This window comes from Moschus berezovskii, chromosome 17 (genome assembly GCF_049115385.1).
Source record: "Moschus berezovskii isolate FMDL1 chromosome 17, NW_MosBer_1.0, whole genome shotgun sequence".
In the NCBI taxonomy this organism is placed as follows: domain Eukaryota; kingdom Metazoa; phylum Chordata; class Mammalia; order Artiodactyla; family Moschidae; genus Moschus; species Moschus berezovskii.
This window is the reverse complement of record NC_142476.1, coordinates 44,706,504-44,725,778: the sequence shown is the minus strand read 5'-3', so window position 1 is coordinate 44,725,778 and position 19,275 is coordinate 44,706,504. Positions and strand designations below refer to the sequence as shown.

The 19,275-nt window shown below is 43.0% G+C and overlaps 1 protein-coding gene across 1 annotated transcript in view; it reads left to right on the top strand.

The window, feature by feature from the left end:
• NPHP4 (nephrocystin 4) overlaps positions 1–19,275 on the top strand; it is a 139,556-nt gene that overhangs the window by 57,615 nt on the left and 62,666 nt on the right. Inside the window, exons 11-12 of the mRNA XM_055419433.2 lie at positions 460–642; positions 10,213–10,351. Of these exons, the coding sequence (XP_055275408.2) occupies positions 460–642; positions 10,213–10,351 (322 nt within the window). The remainder of the gene's footprint in view (positions 1–459; positions 643–10,212; positions 10,352–19,275) is intronic.

Genomic DNA, 19,275 nt, shown 5'->3' with positions numbered 1-19,275 from the left:
GCTCTGTGATGACCGAGAGGTGTGGGATGGGGAGAGGGGAGGGAGGCTCTAGAGGGAAGGGATATATGTATACATGTAGCTGATTCACTGTTGTACAGCAGAAACTAACATGATGTTGTAAAGAAACTATATTCCCCCTGCAAAAAAGGAAGAAAAGGAAACCTGCAGAAAGATCCTATGGAAGAGGAGGAATCATAGAGGCAGTGTTGGTCTTCAGGAGGGTCCTGGTTAGACTGGGGCGGGGGTAGGGGGAGGGTTTCAGAATCAGAGGCTGGCTCCCCTGCCCACTCTGAGCCACCAGCATGGTGCCCCGTCCTCCTCCGTGGTGGATCTTCTTTCGTGATGACCCCCTGCCTTGCACTGCCCTGTGGCGAGATTTTCATGGGAAAGCACTGTTGATTCTCCCACACGCGTTGCTTGGTGACAACCTATGACCCATGTGCTTTGTTTGCGTTCCAGGCAGCTTCACTCACCTCCTTGTCCAGCCTGGCATGTATGCACATGGTTCGCTGGGCTGTCTGGAACCCCTCGCTGGAAGCTAGCTCCGGGCGGGTGACGTTACCTCTCCAGGGTGGCATCCAGTCCAACCCTTCGCATTGTCTGGTCTATAAGGTACCCCCAGCCAGCATGAGCTCCGAAGAGGTAAATGTTAGAGACCCCATAAATGTGATTGCTTTCTACATGCTTCTAGCAAGGTCATGCATTTTCAACACCAGAGCTGACAAATAACGTTTGTCAATGTTTCACTGGCAGTATTTTTTCAGGTCACAGATTTGCCCTTAAAAAATAAGTATGATTGCTGAGTCATAATTAGAAACATACATTACCATATGTAAAATAGAGAGCCAGTGGGAATTTGCTGTAGGACACAGGGGGCTCAAACTGGGTGCTCTGTGACAACCTAGAGGGGTGGGATGGGATGGGAGGTGGGAAGAGGGGTTCAGGAGAGAGGGGACACATGTATGCCTATGGCTGATTCATGTTGATGTATGGCAGAAACCAACACAGTATTGTAAAGCAGTTATCCTTTGATTAAAAACAAATTAAAAAAATAATGACTAAAAAATGATGACTGGATAAAGAAAAAAATTTAAAAAAAGAAAAAATATAAGTGTGACTGCTGAATTATAATCAGTTTTGACCTCCCTGAAGGTGGTGTTATCTGGGGTCTTATTATGTCCCTGTTTATGTATCCATTTCTCAAGGTGGCCTGTGCTTTTTATTTTTACACAGAGAGCCACAGGATCCACTTCTGTGCTTTTTAAAATGCCCTCTTTTTTTAAAAGATTATTTTTTATTGAAATATAGTTTAATCACAATGTTGTGTTAATTACTGCCATACAGCAAAGTGACTTGGTCACACATATATGTACATTTTTTGCACATTCTTTTCCACTATGGTTTATCACAGAATAATGAATATGGTTCCCTGTGCTATTCAGTAGGACCTTGTTGTTTATCCATTTTATATGTGTCAGTTTGCATCTGCTAACCCTAAACTCCCAATCCTTCCCTCCCCCATCCCCCACCCCCCACCAATCCCAAGTCTGTTCTCTATGTTTGTGATTCTCTTTCATAGATAAGTTCATTTGTGTCGTATTTTAGATTCCACATATAAGCGATATCATATGGTATTTTTCTTACTCTTTCTGTCTTACTTCACTTAGTATGACAATCTCTAGTTGCATTCATGTTGTAGCAAATGGCGTTATTTCATTCTTTTTCAAGGCTGAGTAGTATTCCACTGTGTATATGTACCACATCATCTTTATCCATGCCTCTGTGGTTGGACATTTAGGTTGTTTCTGTGTCCTGGCTATTGTGAATAGTGCTGCTATGAACATAGGGATACATGTATCTTTTTGACTTACAGTTTTTTCCATATATTTGCCCAGGAGTGGAATTGCTGGGTCATATAATAATTCTATTTATAGCTTTCTGAGGCACCTCAGTACTGTTTTCCACAGTGGCTCCATCAACTTTCATTCCCACCAGCAGTAGAGGAGGGTTCCTTTATGAAAAAGCCCTCTTGAAATGTTTGTCCACTGGGGGCTGCATCTTGTGTGCACAAGGCTGAAGTGGGAGCTGGGCAGTTGGCATCCCCCTGGCTAGTCTTTGTGGCTCATCACTCACGTGACCTCGACTCTCTCTAGCTGTGTCCAGAGGGGAGGGACCACAGCAGAACTTATATAAATCCATTTTGAAATGAAGCTTTCTTTGATCCCCACTGTAGAAAGCAAACAGAAGCGGGGCAGGGCCCGTGGAAGCATGTTTGTGTGTGGGTCTCACCCCATGGGCTCCCCTGGCCTGTTGACACTTCTGCAGGTGGGGAGCAGGGACCCCGGGGCACAGATGCTGTGTGACATCCCTGCTCTGGCTGACGCCCGGGTCCTTCTGACATTAATGGGTCATGGCAGGGTTTCTGCCTGGGTGTGTGCTTTATTCTTCTGCTGACATTCCTGAGATACGCCTGTCCTGTCTCAGCAGATCAAATGGGAGCCTTCTAGGACTCAATTGGCTCATTTTTCTTGGGTAAAGGACCATACCTGTTATTTCAGTATGTCATTCGTGTGCTGACTCCAGTGACAAGCATCATATTCAGTGTTATTATTTATGATGTGGATTATGCCTTGGGGACCTGAATCAGCAAGCAGCTGATCACGCAGCTTCTCTTATTATAAGGAATGTCCCTCATTACAGGACTACATTTCGCTGCATTCCCACATGGTCTGGTTTCAGCCCTTATTATAAACTTGCCATTAGAAATCCTGAAGCTACCGCCATATTCTCATTCTCTCTTGCCGTGTATGTGCCTATGTAAATAGATCCTTATTCTGTTTAATTTTAGCCTTCTCATGTCCACTACATTTCCTTTGCTTTTTAAGTGTGTAAACTATATTGGAACATAAGCGTTGTGAAGGTTGGACCATCTCAAGGTCACAAATGTATCAAATACCATCATCCTCCATGAGGAATATAACTTCTAATCAGGATTTCTCCACTCAGCACTGTCAGCATTTGGGGCCAGACTGTTCTTTCCTGTGAGTCTGTCCCAGGCACTGCCCTGGAGGATGTCGACCTGCATTTCTGGCCTCCACACACTAGAGGCAGTAGCTCTCGCCCACCCCAGTTTTCAGAGCCCAGATGTTCATAGACATGGCTGACTATGTTCTTCTGTGGGCAGAATTGCCCCCAGTTGAGGACCGCTACTGTAAACAGATATTATTAACTAAGAGGACCACTACTGTAAACAGATATTATTAACTAAAATGATAAACTGCCGCTGATCACAAACTGTTCAGTAAAGGCGCCGTTTTGCGTCTTCCTGCTTTGTAAAGGCGCCGTTTTGCGTCTTCCTGTTTCTCTTCTCGTGTAGCGGCGCGTTACCACGTCAGAAGGGCGGGCTCCTAGGTCAGCCTGGTCTCTGCCTGGGCACCAGTCGGTTCTTTATCTTACTCACTGAGTGAATTTTTACTGAGCACCTGTATCTACTCTAGGAAAGCGCTCGAATCCCGTGGGACTTAGAGTTTTGTCTTTAATCAAAAGAAAAAAGATACGCATTATAAACATCCCATAATTTTTTTACTGAGTAAATTTTGGGGTTTATACTATTAAGATTATTTCAGTGTTATTTACTGTGAAGGTAAGTAGTGTATTATGTTTATGCTTTCCTTCTTGAACAGCTCCTGTATTCTTCCCTCAAGCAAATAATTGTCTTTAAAAAAGTTAATATCTCCAGAGGTAGCCAGTTTCAACTCTCAGCTGTGACATAGGGTATTTACCTTGTTTTCTAAATAATATGTGTCTTCTGCTACTTCTTAGTTGATCAGTTTTAGAAACTGAATACAGACTTATAATAATAGAACATAAGCTCTTTTATATATTCTTGCGCTGAAAAAGCAACCATGCTCTGCCCTCTCCCCACTTCCTTGCACTGCTTGACCTTGCATTCAGGTACCGTTGCCAGAGGCTTGCAGCCCAGTGGGGTCTTACCAGAGGATTGGAAGGGGAACCCTTGAGAATTGAAAAGAACTAGTGGGATCTGGAGTCCCTTGGACTGCAAAGAGATCAAACCAGTCGATCCTAAAGGAAATCAAATTGAATGTTCATTGGAAGGGCTGATGCTGAAGCTGAAGCTTAATACTTTGGCCACCTGATGTGAAGAGCTAACTCATTGGAGAAGACCCTGATGCTGGGAAAGATTGAGGGCAAAAGGAGAAGGGAGTGGCATAGGATGAGATGGTTAGAGAGTACCACCAACTCAGTGGACATGAATTTGAGCAGACTCTTGGGAGATAGTGAAAGACAGGGAAGCCTGATGTGCTGCAGTCCATGGGGTTGCAAAGAGTTGAACATGACTTAGTGACTGAACAACAGCAGCATCGGGGGATCTGGAGAGGGAGGATCTTGGAAAGTCCCCTGTGAAGTTGTTTAAGAAATGCTAAGTTAACCCCCAGCTTCCTGTGCCTGAATCCAACCCTAACAATGTATGGCAGACTTTGAGAACTGGATTGTGGACAGAGTTGCCCCTGCATGTGTCATGGCTAGAAGAGGACTGAGGAGTCCTGCCCAGGCTTTGAGAATGTGACTGACATTGAAACCACCAACCACAGGAGGCTTCTTGGAAACTGGGGCTTGAACCCAGCTGGGTTGATTTCCAACCCAACAAAAATATCAACATTCTCCATAAACTTTAAAAGATATTCTTATAATGTGATATTTAAAAGAGAATCTTATAAAGTGATATTCAGACTGTCCATGATACAGTGTAAACTTAATTGACAAACAAAGGACCAGGAAAACCTCAACTTGTAGGGGAAAGACATTCAACAGGCAGTGATACTGAGATGACACAAATGTTGGAATTATCAGACAAAGCCTTTAAAACAGGCATTATAAAAATAATCCAATAAATAAGAGCAAACACTTTTGAAACAAAGGGAAAGATAGAAAGTCTCAGCAAAGAGGTAGTTAAAGAAGAAGCAAATGGCAATTTTAGAATTGAAAAATAAAATTGCCAAAATACTCACTAGGTGGACTCAATAGCAGAATGGATATGACAGAAGGATCAATAAATTTAAGATGAATCAGTGGAATTTATTCAACTTGAACCACAGAACGTTGATTGGAGGAGAGTGGACGAAGCCTCAGGGACCTGTGGGGCAGGACCACAAACCCATGTTGTCAGAGTCCCAGCAGGAGGGAAGGAGTGCAGTGCAGAAAAAATGTCTGAAGAAATGATGGTCGAAAGCTCCTCAAATTCAGCAAAGGACTTAAACCTACAGATCGAAGAGGTCCAAACCCAGAGATAAATGCAAAGAAATCCACACTCGGACAGGTCACAATCAAGCTGCTGAAAAAGACAAAGTCTTGAAGACAGCAGTAGAAAAATGATGCATTACTTATAGAGAAACAATAGTTTGAGTATTGTGGGTTCCTTGCAGGAACCATGGAGGCAGATGGAAATGGAACAACATGTTAAAAGCACTAACAGAAAGACCCCAGAACTCAGAATTCTATTACAGCAACCGTCCTGCAGGAGTGAAGGTGCAATAAAGATCCTCAGATGAACTAAAACTGAGAGAATTCATTGGCAGGTAGAGATACTCTAAGAGAATTGCTGAAGGAATTTCTTCAGACAGAAGAGAAATTATACCAGATGGAAACTTGGTATATCAGGAGTGAAGAAAGAACACCAAAAATGATGACTGGAATACACTATTTTCCTTCTTTTGAATTCTTTAAAATGGGTTTGATGGCTGAAGCAAAAATCATAACTGTGTCTGTTAGGGTTTTTAAGGTATGTAGGTATAGAAGGTAAGATAGCTGTAAAATAAAGGGGAAAATAAAGAGACCTATAGGGTGATAAGGTTTCTACATTCCACTTGAAGTAATAAAGTGTAGATTTTTGAGTAGATTGTGAAAAAGTTATTTACATTGTAAACCCTAGAGCAGTCACTAAAAATAAGCTACCAAGAGATAATAAGAAACCTAGTAGATAAAATGGAATAATTCAAAATAAGGCAGGAAAGGGAAACAGGAATGAGAAACAGAAGGAACAAATCATAATAAAATGACGGTCCTCAACCCAGACCCACCAATAATTAAATGAAGTGTAACTAGTCTGAATGCACCAACTTCAGGACAGAAATTTTCAGGTGACATGAAAATCTCAAGGTCCAACTGTGTGCTGTCTGTCAAGAACTCACTTCAAAAGCAAAAGGATGGAAAAATATTGTGTGCAAACACGAATCAAAAGGAAACTTGAGTAGCTATATTAATACCAGGCAAAATAGACTTCAGAGCAAAGGGAAATTTCCAGGAATTAAGGGGGATGTCACCTGTGATAAAAGAGTCCATTCACCACAAAGACATGTAAACCTAAAAGTGTATGTATCTAACACAGAGGTTCAAAATACAAAGAGCTAATAGAATGGAAAGAAGAAATAGACAAATTCACAGTTGCGTTTGGAGATTTCAACACTCCTCTTAGATTAAACTATAAGCACAATGATAGAAAATCACCAGTATATAGAACTGAACAATATTATGAAGCATCTGGATCTAAGTGACCTTCATAGAACAGTCCACCCAGCAATGACAGGATATGCTCTCTTCATATTCTCTTCAAGTGCACCTAGAACATTTACCAAGAAAGACCATAGCTTGGATCAGAAAACACATTTTAGTAATTTTAAAATAATTTAAATTAAGATATTTTCTGTGATCACAATAGAATTAAACTAGAAGCCAATAACAAAGATAGCATAAAAAACTATAAACACTTAGAAATTAATGCATTTCTAAATGATCCATAAGTCAGAGAGGAAGCCTTAAGAAAGTATAAAAGATGCTTTGAACTGAACAAAAGTGAAAATATGACATATCAAAATTTGTAGGTTGCAGCTCAAGTGTATTTACAGGGAATTTATAGCATTAAGTGCTTATATAAGAAGAGAAAAAGGTCTCGAATCAATAATCTGATCATCCACTTTTAGAAACTAGAAAAAGAAGCAGAAAAGAAACCTAAGGCAAGTAAAATAAAAATCAATAATAAATATAAGTGCAGAAAGCAATATAACTGAAAACAGCAAAACAATAAAGGAAAAACTAGAGAAAGCCAGTGAAGTAAAAAACGGATTCTTTGACAAGCCTCTAACAAGACTGACAAAGTAAAGAGAGAACACAAATGACTAATAATAGGAATGGAAGAAAGGACCACCACTACAGACCACACAGGTATGAGAAGGACGTTAGGGGAAATACTGTAAGTTTGAAAATTCAGATGCAATGGACCAGTTTGTCTCAAACAACAAACCATCGAAACTTACCCAAGGTGAAGTATATAACTTGAGTAGTCCTGTAACTTTATAGACAAAGAATTTGTCATTAAATTTTTTTTGATAAAGAAATATCCTGGCCTGTTCACTATAATATATAATATAGGGGGCTTCCCTGGTGGCTCAGGCGGTAAAGAAAATACCTGAAACATGGGAGCCTTGGATTCAATCCCTGGGTTGTGAAGATCTGGAAAAGGGAACAGCAACCCACTCCAGTATTCTTGCTTGGAGAATTCCATGGACAGAGGAGCCTGGCAGGCCATAGTCCATGGGGTCGCAAAGAGTTGGACACTACTGAGTGGCTTTTCACTTTCATTCACTATAAATTGTACTAAACATTTAAAGGAAAAACAATACCAATTGTATAGATTCTTTTCTTGAAAATAAGATAGGTGGGAACAATTCCAAATTTATGTAGCAAGGCCTTCATTATCCTGATATCAAAACCAGAAAAAGACAATATAAGAAAAGAAAATCATGGATGCATATTCCTCATGAACTCAGATGCAAAATGCTCGACAAAATATTAGTAAATTGAATCCAACAGTGTGAGTGAGTGAAGTCACTCAGTCGTGTCCGACTCTTTGCCACCCCATGGACTGTAGCCTACCAGGCTCCTCCATCCATGGGATTTTCCAGGCAAGAATACTGGGGTGGGTTGCCATTTCTTTCTCCAGGTGATCTTCCCGACCCAGGGGTTGAACCCAGGTCTCCCACACTGTGGGCAGATTCTTTACCATCTGAGCCACCAGGGAAGTCCATCCAACAGTATAGAAGAAGAATAATACACCATGACCAATGATACATCCTGGGTTATCCCAGGGATGCAAGGCTATTTTCTATTGGAAAATGTAATTCACTCTAACAGCCTCAAGAAGGAAAACCATGTGAATGATAACAATTGATGCAGGCAAAGCATTTGACAAAATTCAACATCCATTTATGACAGAAACTGAGCAAACAGGAATAAAGAGGAACTTCCTCAGCTTGATCAAGAGTATCTACAAAAATTCTTTAGTTAGCATCATGCTTTATGGTGAAAAATTGAATGCTTTCCCTCTTACTTAGGTCAGGAACAAGTGAAGAATGCCCACTCATAGTATGCAGCATCTTATTTGACATTGCGTGGGAAGTTCTAGCCGGTACAATAGAGGAATAAAACAAAATTAAAAAACATAGAGATTGGAAGGAAAGGAACAAAACTCTTCTTATGTACAAACAGTATGATTTTCTGTGTAGGAAATCTTGAAGGATTTATCAAAAACTCCCCAAATAAACAGTAAGTTTAGGGAGATTGTAGTATACAGCAGGAGGTCAAGATGGAAAATCAGTCACATTTCTTTATACTAACAAAATATGTACAGTTGGGAAGCAAAATCTAAAAAGCAGTATTATTTACAAAGCACCCCCACCTCAATGAAATAAATCTAACAAAATATGTACAGGATCTGTGTGCTGAAAATAATAAAACATTCCTTTTGCTGCATGTCATTATTCTCACTGATTACTCTTAGGTGAATCAAAGAAGACCTAAATAAATGGAGGGTCATCTTTATGGATTGGAAGACTCACATGATAAAGATACAAATTCTCCCCAAATTGATCTATAGGTCTAATATGATTTGAATCAAAATCCTTACATGATTTTTTTAATAAATAGAGACAAGCTGATTTTAAACTTTAATTAACTTTTGGCTGCACTGGGTCTCTGTTGCTGCACGAGGGCCTTCTCTAGTTGCGGTGAGCAGGGGCTACTTTCTAGTTTCCGTGTGTGGGCTCAGCAGTTGTGGTGCATGGACTTAGTTGCCCGTTGGCATGTGGGATCTTCCTGGACCAGGGATGATCGAATCCATGTCCTCCGCATTGGCAGGTGCATTCTTAACCGCTGGACCACCAGGCAAGTCCCTGATTCTCAACTTTATATAGAAAAGCAAAGGAATTAGAAGGGTCAAAACAATTTTGTAAAGCACAGTTAAGTTGGAGGATTCATGCTACACAATTTCAACACTTTCATTAAAGCTGTGGTAATCCAGATAAAGTGCTGTTGGTAAAAGCACTGGCACATCGACTAATGGAACAGAAGAGAGTTCAGAAGTAAGCCCCAGTTTAGCAGTTTGCTGTAAAATGTAGTGTACATGCACCATATGACCCAGCAATCCTACTCTTAGAGAAATGAAAACTTATGTCCATGCAGAAATATGTACACCAGTGTTCAGTGGCAACCCACTCCAGTGTTCTTGCCTGGAGAATCCCAGGGACGGGGGAGCCTGGTGGGCTGCCGTCTGTGGAGTCACACAGAGTCGGACACGACTGAAGCGACTTAGCAGCAGCAGCAGCAGCAGTGTTCCCAGCAGCTCTATTTATAACCACTCAAGCTGGAAACAGCCCATATGTTCTAAGTGGGTGAATGGATAAGTATGCTAAGGCACACGGTACAATAGAAAACTGCTTGGTAATGAAAAAGAACGGCTGTGCTTGCACACTCCTGCACAGGAGTGAAAGAAGCCAGTCTCAAGGGTTCTGTAGCATGAGACCCTGTTTATAGGACCGAAGACAGGGGTGGAGAGCAGTTCAGTGATTGTTGGGTGCGGGTATGCGCAGGGTGGATGAGCGTTTTAGGTGGGGGGCTGCTCTGCACCTGCTGCTGGTGGTGGTTACATGTGTTTAAACTCAAAACAAGAAAAGTCAGCATAACATAGGTTAAGTAAAAACGCATTCAAACTGGAGCAATGTTGTTGATTTCCGCTTGGCTGAGGGTAATCCACGCTGATTGTTTTAGGACTGGGCGGATGTTCCTGGTTGAATAATTCTGACCACACAGTGCTGATGGAGGGAGCATGGCCATCACTTCTCTTATTGTGGTCCATCATAGGTGAAGCAGGTGGAGTCAGGGACGGTCCAGTTCCAGTACTCGCTGAGCCCTGAAGAACACCCAGACATACCCACAGGGAATGCAGGCAGCCCCAAGGCAGAGCGGCGGTCTTTTAGGAAGCCACCCGCGTCCCCTTCAAGTAAGTATGTGCTGAGAGCTGAGTCTTCAGGCTCATGGCACAGCTTCATGTGTGCCCAGATAAATGACATTTATCAGATACTTGTTGTAAATTGCTTTAACTGGAATCAGTTGATTAAGTTTTTGCTGACTACACAGGTATAGAATTGGACAGTGGTAAAGCCTGGCCCAACACTTTGTGCTTTAGCCATGAGTTAGCTCCCTGACTGAAGGCTTTGAAAGGTCTGTTGGAGACACTGAAAGGGCCATCTCTCATGGGTGTCCTGCAGACACAGGGCTCAAGAATCAAAGGCTGGCTGACTGCCAGCTTTATAGTTGTTTAGTCGCTAAGACTGTATGCAACTCCATGCACTATAGCACGCCAGACTCCTCTGTCCTTCACTATCTTCTAGAGTTTGCTCAAATTCATGTCCACTGAGTTGGTGCTGCTATCTAACCATCTCATCCTCTGCCACCTCCTTCTCCTCCTGCCTTCAGTCGTCCCAGGATCAGGGTCTTTTCCAGTAGTCAGCTCTTTACATCAGGTGGCCAAAGGATTGGAGCTTCAGCTTCAGCATCATCCTTCCAATGAATATTCAGGGTTGATTTCCTTTAGGATTGACTGGTTTGATCTCCTTGCAGTCCAAGGGACTCTCAAGGACCTTCTCCAGCACCACACTTTGAAAGCATCAATTCTTTGGTGCTCAGCCTTCTTTGTGGTCCAGCTGTCACATCTGTATATGACTACTGGAAAAACCATAGCTTTGACTAGATGGACCTTTGTCGGCAAAGTGATGTCTGCTTTTTAATATGCTGTATAGGCTTCTCTTGGAGAAGGCAATGGCAAGCCACTCCAGTACTCTTGCCTAGAAAATCGCATGGACAGAGGAACCTGGTAGGCTGCAGTCCATGGGGTCGCTACTAGTTGTACACGACTGAGCGACTTCACTTTCACTTTTCACTTTCACACATTGGAGAAGGAAATGGCTACTCACACCAGTGTTCTTTCCTGGAGAATCCTGGGATGGCGGAGCCTGGTCGGCTGCCGTCTATGGGGTCGCATGGAGTTGGACACGACTGAAGCGACTTAGTAGCAGCAGCAGCAGCAGCATAGGCTTCTCTGATGGCTCAGATGGTAAAGAATCTGCCTGCAGTGTGGGAGACCCAGGTTCAATCCCTGGGTTGGGAAGATCCCCCTAGAGAAGGGAATGGCTACGCACTCCAGTATTCTTGGCCTGGAGAATTCCATGGACAGAGGAGCTGGCAGGCTATAGTCCATGGGGTCACAAAGGGTTGGACATGACTGAGCAACTAACACTTTCACTTTTCACTAGTTTTGTCATAGCTTTTCTGCCAGCTTTATGTTGCACTGTTAATGTAGCCTTGAGTTTGTTGTTTTTAAAAAGTGCTTTTTATTTCCTTGGTGTGCAATCTGGGAGTGGGGAGGTCACGACTTCAGGGTGTGGCTTTAAACAAGGGATGTAGGGCTGTTGATGATGGAGGAAGTAATGCTCTTCCATGGATGGCAATGTCCCCGTCCCCTTGTGTGTGATTGCAGCTGTCAGCTTCATGTTGGCTGTACCTGCACCTTCTGCTGAGGATGGTACCTTGTGTTCAGAGCCTCTTAGTTTATCCCCAAGGACAGGAAGCCAGCATCCTGGTTGGGAATCCCATCTGTGGTGAGAAGAGAGGGAGGTTAGCAGGAGGGCTGAAAGAGCACTGAGCTCTTGGCTCTTGGCTTCTAAGGATCTCACTGGCTGAAGGAACATTCTCAGTCATGGGCAGTTAGGCTCTTAGAAAGTCAGAAAGGTAGGGGATGAGCAAATGTGGAAGTCCTAGAGGGGATCTGAGTGTCCATCCATCCTCCATCCAGATGGCTTTCCCCTGATGGATGCTGCTGGATATCTAGGGAGGGCTGGCCAGTGTCTCTTGGGCAGCAGGTCCTGGATGCTGTGCAAAGGCGCCAGTGAGTCTGTTGTTTGGGAGTGACTTTTTTCAGTTGAGAGTCTGGTTTTTGGAAACTGGTCTCATTGAATTTAATCTCACAGTTGGTGGCAGGGGCACACTTGTTTCTCTGTCCTGGAACTCGATGTGTTGGCCTTCATCTTCATGGTCCTCCAGGATTTTCTGAGATGTTTAAAAATATTCAGATACCAAAACTTGATAGTTTATTGCTTCGGGACAAACTGTATTGTTAAGCATTTTCCTTTTTCCTCAAAAAGGCAGTGGATTTGTTGTTTTTAGTTGTTTTATTCTTTCCAGTTTTTTGTGCTTATCAGAATGTTCTCAGGTATAATCACATCTTATGTTAAGTGATGGGCTTCCCAGGTGACTCAGTGGTTAAGAATCTGCCTGCAATGCCAGAAACCTGGATTCGATCCTTGGGTTAGGAAGATCCCCTGGAGAAGGGAATGGCAACCCACTCCAGTATTCTTGCCTGGAGAACCCTATGGACAGAGGAGCCTGATGGGCTATAGTCCACGGAGTTGCAGAGTCAGACACGACTGAGCGACTAACACACACACACGCTTAAGTGGTACTGAAATGTACAGCACGGCCTGTACTTGACAAGTTGCCAGAATATATGCCAGAATCCCCTGGAATGGTGGGTGGCAGGCATGTGTTTTCCACCAGAGTTAGTTTAGAATGAATTTACAATTTTATTGGATAAAGTTAAATGCATTGAAAGTATAGAAAGCTAGTTAAAAAATACCAAAAGGTCAAACCCATTCCCTTCTTTAACTCTAGTATCTTCCTTTCTTTGACATATTCACAATTACATTTTAAAAATAAAACAAATGCCAACCTCTAAGAAATGTTGGTGTGAAAGAAAGATAGTATCCTAAATTATAAAATATGTGTATTTTTTGATTTGATATAAACATGATTATCCTAGTTTTTAATTAAGCTATTCAAAAGGATAATGCGTGCTGTACATGCTAAGTCACTAGTCTGCCAGGCTCCTCTGTCCCTGGGATTCTCCAGGCAAGAATACTGGAGTGGGTTTCCATGCACTCCTTCAGGGGATTGTCCCAACCCAAGGATCGAACCAAAATCTGTTACATCTCCTGTTTTGGCAGGCAGGTTCTTCCTAGAGCCACTTGGGAAGCCCAAAAAGACAGTAGTGAAATGTAATAAATGCAGTTCAAAATAATAAATATAGTTTACTTTGGTCCTTAGAAATACCTGAAGAGATCATTTTCTTAGAGAAGAAACCTCTACAGCTATCGTTAACAGAAAAATAAGTACTTTTTCTGGAAAGGAATTTTCACGTGTTGAACTTTGGTGTAGTTATGACACTGTAACAGACAGCTTGTGTGAAGGCCTTCTAATCGAATTAACTGTCAGCCAGGACAGAATGACCCTGTTGGCTTCTCCAGCCTGACCGGCTATCGGCATGGCCTGTGGGCTCTGTGTTTGCTTTCGCAGCTGCCCTGTCTGTTTTCATGCGGGGCTTGGAGGAGATTTATTTATTATTGTTTAAAATATTTATTTTTATTTATTTATTTGGCATCACTGGGTCTTAGTTGCGGCATGCTGGATCTAGTTCCTTGACCAGGGATTGAACCTGGGCCCCTTGCATTGGGAGCGTGGACTTCCAGAGAAGTCCCTTGGAGGAGATTTAAAGCCTAGTGTACTGCTACTTTGTTTCCCAAAATGGTCTTTTAACTAATTTTGGGGGTGTTCATGGAACTTCTTGGATCTCTCTTTTTTTTAAATCAAAGTTGGAACAATTTCGATCATTCCTTCTTTGATTATTTTCTCTGTCTTCCTCTGTCTTTTCCCTCGGGGCTCCTGGTCATGCCTTTATCAGGTGGCAAAACTGTGGGAAGTCCCACACTGCTGGGCTTCTGCTCAGTTTTACTTGTGGTCTTTTCTCTCTGTGCTCCAATCCTAGATACTTTGTATTGCCGCGTCTTCAGGTTCACTCATCTTTTCTTCTGCAACGTCTGGTCTGCCGTGAATCCCACCCAGTGCATTTTCCTCACAGATATTGTCGTTTTCATCTCCAGAAGTGAAATATAACTACTGACAAACTTATGCTTTTTTGTTTCTCTCCTAAGGTGGCAGAGGTAGATGAACTTAGACCTGTGCAACAATTAAAATTAAAATTCCAGTATTTTATCCTGTTTGAAATGACCCATATAGTAATTCTCATTTTAACTACGTTTAGTTTCAAGGTACCAGAATCTGGGGATAACATTGCAAAGTTTGTCACTACCTTAATATCCTTGTTTGCCAGTTCTAAAATCTTGGTCAGTTGTGCATTAGTTTTGATTGATAGACTTTTATCCTGATTTGGGTTGTATCTTCCAGCTTCTCTATGGTCATAACTTTTGATCGGATTCCAGATATTTTGAGTTTTCTCCTTTTGGTTGCTAAATATTTTTATAGTTGACAAATATATATATATATTTGCCACGTCCCATGGCATGTGGGCTCTTAGTTCCCTCTGCAGTGGAAGCTTGGAGTCTTAACCACTGGACGCAGGGAAGTCCAGGTAGCTGGTAAACACTCCTGAACTTTGGAAATTATTTGGTCATTTAGGGCCTTGCCTTTAAGGGTTATGAGATGGGACCCCATGAGCATTTAGTCTAGGGCTAATTGCTCCTCAGTAAGTGAGAAGACCTCCTTCAGTACTTTGCCTGGTGTCCTTGAATTATGAAGTTTACCAGTCTGTGAGAATGGCCTCTCTCTGGCCCCATGTGAGCACAGGGTACTGGCCCCTCTGATTTTTGGGGTGATTCTTTCCCCATCCTTGGGTAGTTTCCTAGTCAGTGACCTACTGAATCCTAGAGGGACCCTCTGTAAGTGGCTGGAGTTCCCTCTCTGTGCCCCTCTCCTGTCTGTGCTCAGCCCTGCAAACTTCAGTTTCTTTGGTCTCCTTGAACTCTTAGCCCGGCCTTCCAATCAGGGGTCCACTGTGCTCTGCATTCCCCTTTCCTGCACTGCAATCTGCAAAATCACTCAACATGTTAATTTTGGGACCATCGGAGGGCTTACTTCTTTGTTTCCAGTTCCTTAGGACCATTTCTTGCCTGAATTCCAATGTCATTAAAACTGTTGTCTTATGTATTTTGTTAGTTAAGTAATTTTTGTTTCAGTCAGGAGCATAAATTTGGTCAGAAGTAAAGTTTTTGCCTGCTGTTGACAGTTTCTAGACTGTTGAAATCCTCCACCCCAGGGGTGATAAGTCCAGTGAAGCTTTTCCTAGCTGCTTTGTGCTGCGTGTGATTCACTGACTATGTCATTGCTTCATGATTTTGAATTTTGGCTCTCGCCCTATCCCTAGAAAGCATCTCTGCTGTGCACTGCATTTATTTTCTTTTAAGATGTATTCTTTTCTTTTTAAATTAAAAAAATTACATATTGAAGAATGTGTGTGTATGTGTGTGTGTGTGTGTGTGTGTGTGCTTAGTCACTCAGTTGTGTCCAGTTCTTTGCGACCCTGTGGACTGTAGCCCACCTGGCTCTTCTGTCCATGGGGATTCTCCAGGCAAGAATACTGGAGGGGGTAGCCTTTCCCTTCTCCAGGGGATCTTCCCAACCCAGGGATCGAACCCGGGTCTCTGCGTTGCAGGCATATTCTTTACCCCTGAGCCACCAGGGAAGTCCATTCAAGAATAGCTAAGGCAATTGTGAAGAAGAGAGGCTTCCCCTTTCTTGACTTGCAGACTTAGCGTAAAATTATAGAACTAGAACAGTGTGACACTGCTACAGATACAGATCAGTAGATAACAGGAGAAGATAAAAAGTGTGATATATGACAGATTATAGATAAAGAGCATATTGCTTTCCTTTAATTGTTATAACAAATTACTATAAGCTTGGTTGCTTAAAATAACATGAGCTTACTATCCCACATTTCTGGAGATCAGAAGTCCAGAGGTCTCACAGACTGAAATCCAGGTCTTGGGGCTGTGTTCCTGCTGTAGGCTCTGGGGGAGAATCTGTCTCCTTGCCTTTTCCAGATCCAAGGGGCTAGCTGCACCTTTGGCCCCTGCTTCCATCTTCAGAGGCAGCAGAGTTACATTTTATTTAATTTATTTATTTTTGGCCGTGTGGCATGCTAGATCTAGTTGCCTCACCAGGGATCAAACTGGTGCCCCCTGCACTGGGAGCTCAGAGTCTTAGCCACTGGAATGCCAGGGAAGTCCCAGAGTTACATTTTAAATCTCTCTTTGATTCTCCCTCCTGCCTCCCTTTCACCCATCAGGACTGTCATAGTTGCATTGCCTACTGCACCCCCCACCCCTTCCCCTACCATCCAGGACAGTCTCTGTATCTCTAGGTCAGCTGATAAGCAACCTTAGTTCCATCTGCAACCTTGGTTCCCTTGGCAGAGTTAATACAACATAGTCATGGTTCTGGTAATTAGAATGTGGACACTTTGGGTTGGGGGATTGCTATTATGCCGCCCACCACGGGAGTAAGGGCATACCAGTCAATTAACAGCATTGGACTGGCTGTCCTTGTGGAAAATAGAAAATCAATTTCATATTGTATACAATATGTATACATACCTCAGACTGTAAATAGGTCAGACCCTGATGCTGGGAAAGATTGAAGGCAGGAGGAGAAGGGGGTGGCAGAGGATGGGATGTTTGGATGGCGTCACCGGCTCAATGGACATGAATTTGAACAAATCTGGGAGATAGTGAAGGACAGGGAAACCTGTGGTACTGCAGTCTCTGGGGTTGCAGAGTCAGACACGACTTGGTGACTGAACAACAATAACAAACCATAAATTCTGGGTGGATTACAAGACCAAACTTGAGAAATTTTAATTAGAAGTTTAGAGAGAAGAAAAATGATAAAAAGAGCTGTCCCAAATCAATAAGGAAATATAAAAGACAAGACAGAAAAATGGTCGAAGGATATGAAAAGGGAGTTCACAGAGGAGAAACCAGAATAACCAAAATGTATGAAAAAGTGCTCAATTTCACTAGTAATCCGAGAAACGCAAATTAAAATGAGAACTCATTTCATTTCCCTTGTATTGGAAAGAGCTGGCTGAATGACAGCATGAGGTTGAGAATTTGGGAAAAGAGGACCTCCCACCACACTGGGAGGGACCACTTTGAAGTATGCGAACCACTTTGAAGAGCAACTTTGTAGTGTTTAGTTAATACCCTGGGTTGGGAAGATCCCCTGGAGGATAAAACGGCAACCCACTCCAGTATTTGCCTGGGAGATCCCACGGGCAGAGGAACCTGGTGGGCTACAGTCCATTGGGTTGCAAAGAGTTGGACATGACTGAGCGACTGAGCACACACGCGTGGACATATGCAGTTAATACCTTACAGCAGAGAACTGCCATGTCTAGGCACCTGTTGCAGAGAGGAACTGGTCCTTGTGACATGGGGCCTGGATGAGGATACTCACAAGGCCTCCGTGTTTCGTGGCTAAAGTGCAGGAACGACCTGCCTGCGCCCCGATCGGGAGACGAGGGAGTGAGCTGGCCTATTTGGACAGTGGGTGCTGCACAGCAGCCACGATGCTGAGATAGGTCTCTGCATATTGTTATCTCTGAACCTTCACACTGGTTTTCTGAGTTCTGAAAGTGTGGCGATTTCTGAAAGGAAGTGGACACATAGTGGCATGTAAATGGCTTTGAAGACAACTCAGACTTGCCAGCTGGATGATCTTAGGCTGGTGGCTTCATGTGTCTGTCCTTCAGTATCCTTCAGTGTTCAGTTATAAAATAGATGAATGAAAGGACTATTTAGATGAAAAAGAACACTTGAGGAGTCTTAGGAAGAAATTGGAGAATATTTTTATGACCCTGGGGTTGGGAAGGCTTCCTTAAACAAGATAAAGTGTAAACCAAAAAGAGAAGATTGTGAAATGTGATTATGTTAACATATAAAGAAAATTTTCTAAGAGAGAAGATTCCATAAACAAAGTTAAAAAGCAGTTCCTCAGACTGAAAGATATTTGCAGTACGTAAAACCATTAAGAATTAATTGAAGGAATGAGAAGGTTATAAAGAAGAATGATGATGGAAAGATCAACAAGGAGGAGATAAACAACTGAAAACAAAAACGGCCAGAGGCTGTCAGGAATTGTAGAGAGGGTAGATGAGTGAAGATCGGTCAGGGTTCTCAGGACTGCCTGGAAACGGGGCACATGCCTCACAGGGGCTGTCAGCCACACTGATCTTGTCATCCTCCTAGCTGGCAGCATCGGTGGGCAGTGGCCACATGTTCATAACCTCTCTCAACCACTGGCCCGAATAAACACAGATCCCAAATCTCAGTGGAAACAAGGCAACCACCAGATCAGGAGCAAACGCAACATTTGCGCAGACTTACTGTTGACTCCAGAGTCCTTGATGGGTACATACCCGGGCCTGTGCTGCCATCCAGGGAAGTGGATTCCTGCCTGGCTGCAGAGCTCGGTGTTGGCCCTGCTCCCAGCATTTTTTATTAACCACTCTGAGAGAAAGTGAGGGAGTGTTTATTCACATAGGTTTGCTCATCACTGACCCCCGCGCCCCATCCATTCAGAAAACCCTACTGAGAGTCTGTGATGTCCAGGTACACTTCCAGGCTCCTGTCCTCATAGAGGTCACATTTTAAAAAGAGACAATAAGCACACAAAGGACCAGCAAGAAGAATACTGTCCCACTCTGGTGTGGGGTGTTGATGGTAGGGGGAGCTGTGTGTCTGTGGGGCAGGGAATACGTGGGAATTCTCTGTCCTTTCTGCTCACAGTTGCTGTGAATTTGAAACTGGTCTAAAAATAAAGGGGCTTCCTTAGTGACTCAGACGGTAACGAATCATCCTGCAATGCCAGAAACCTGGGTTCGATACATACTTCGGGAAGATACCTGGAGAAGGGGCTGGCTGCCCACTCCAGTATTCTTGCCAGGAGAATTCCTTGGAAGAGGAGCCTGGCGGGCTACCGTTCCTCTTAGAGAATAAGAGAGATTGGTGTGTGGGC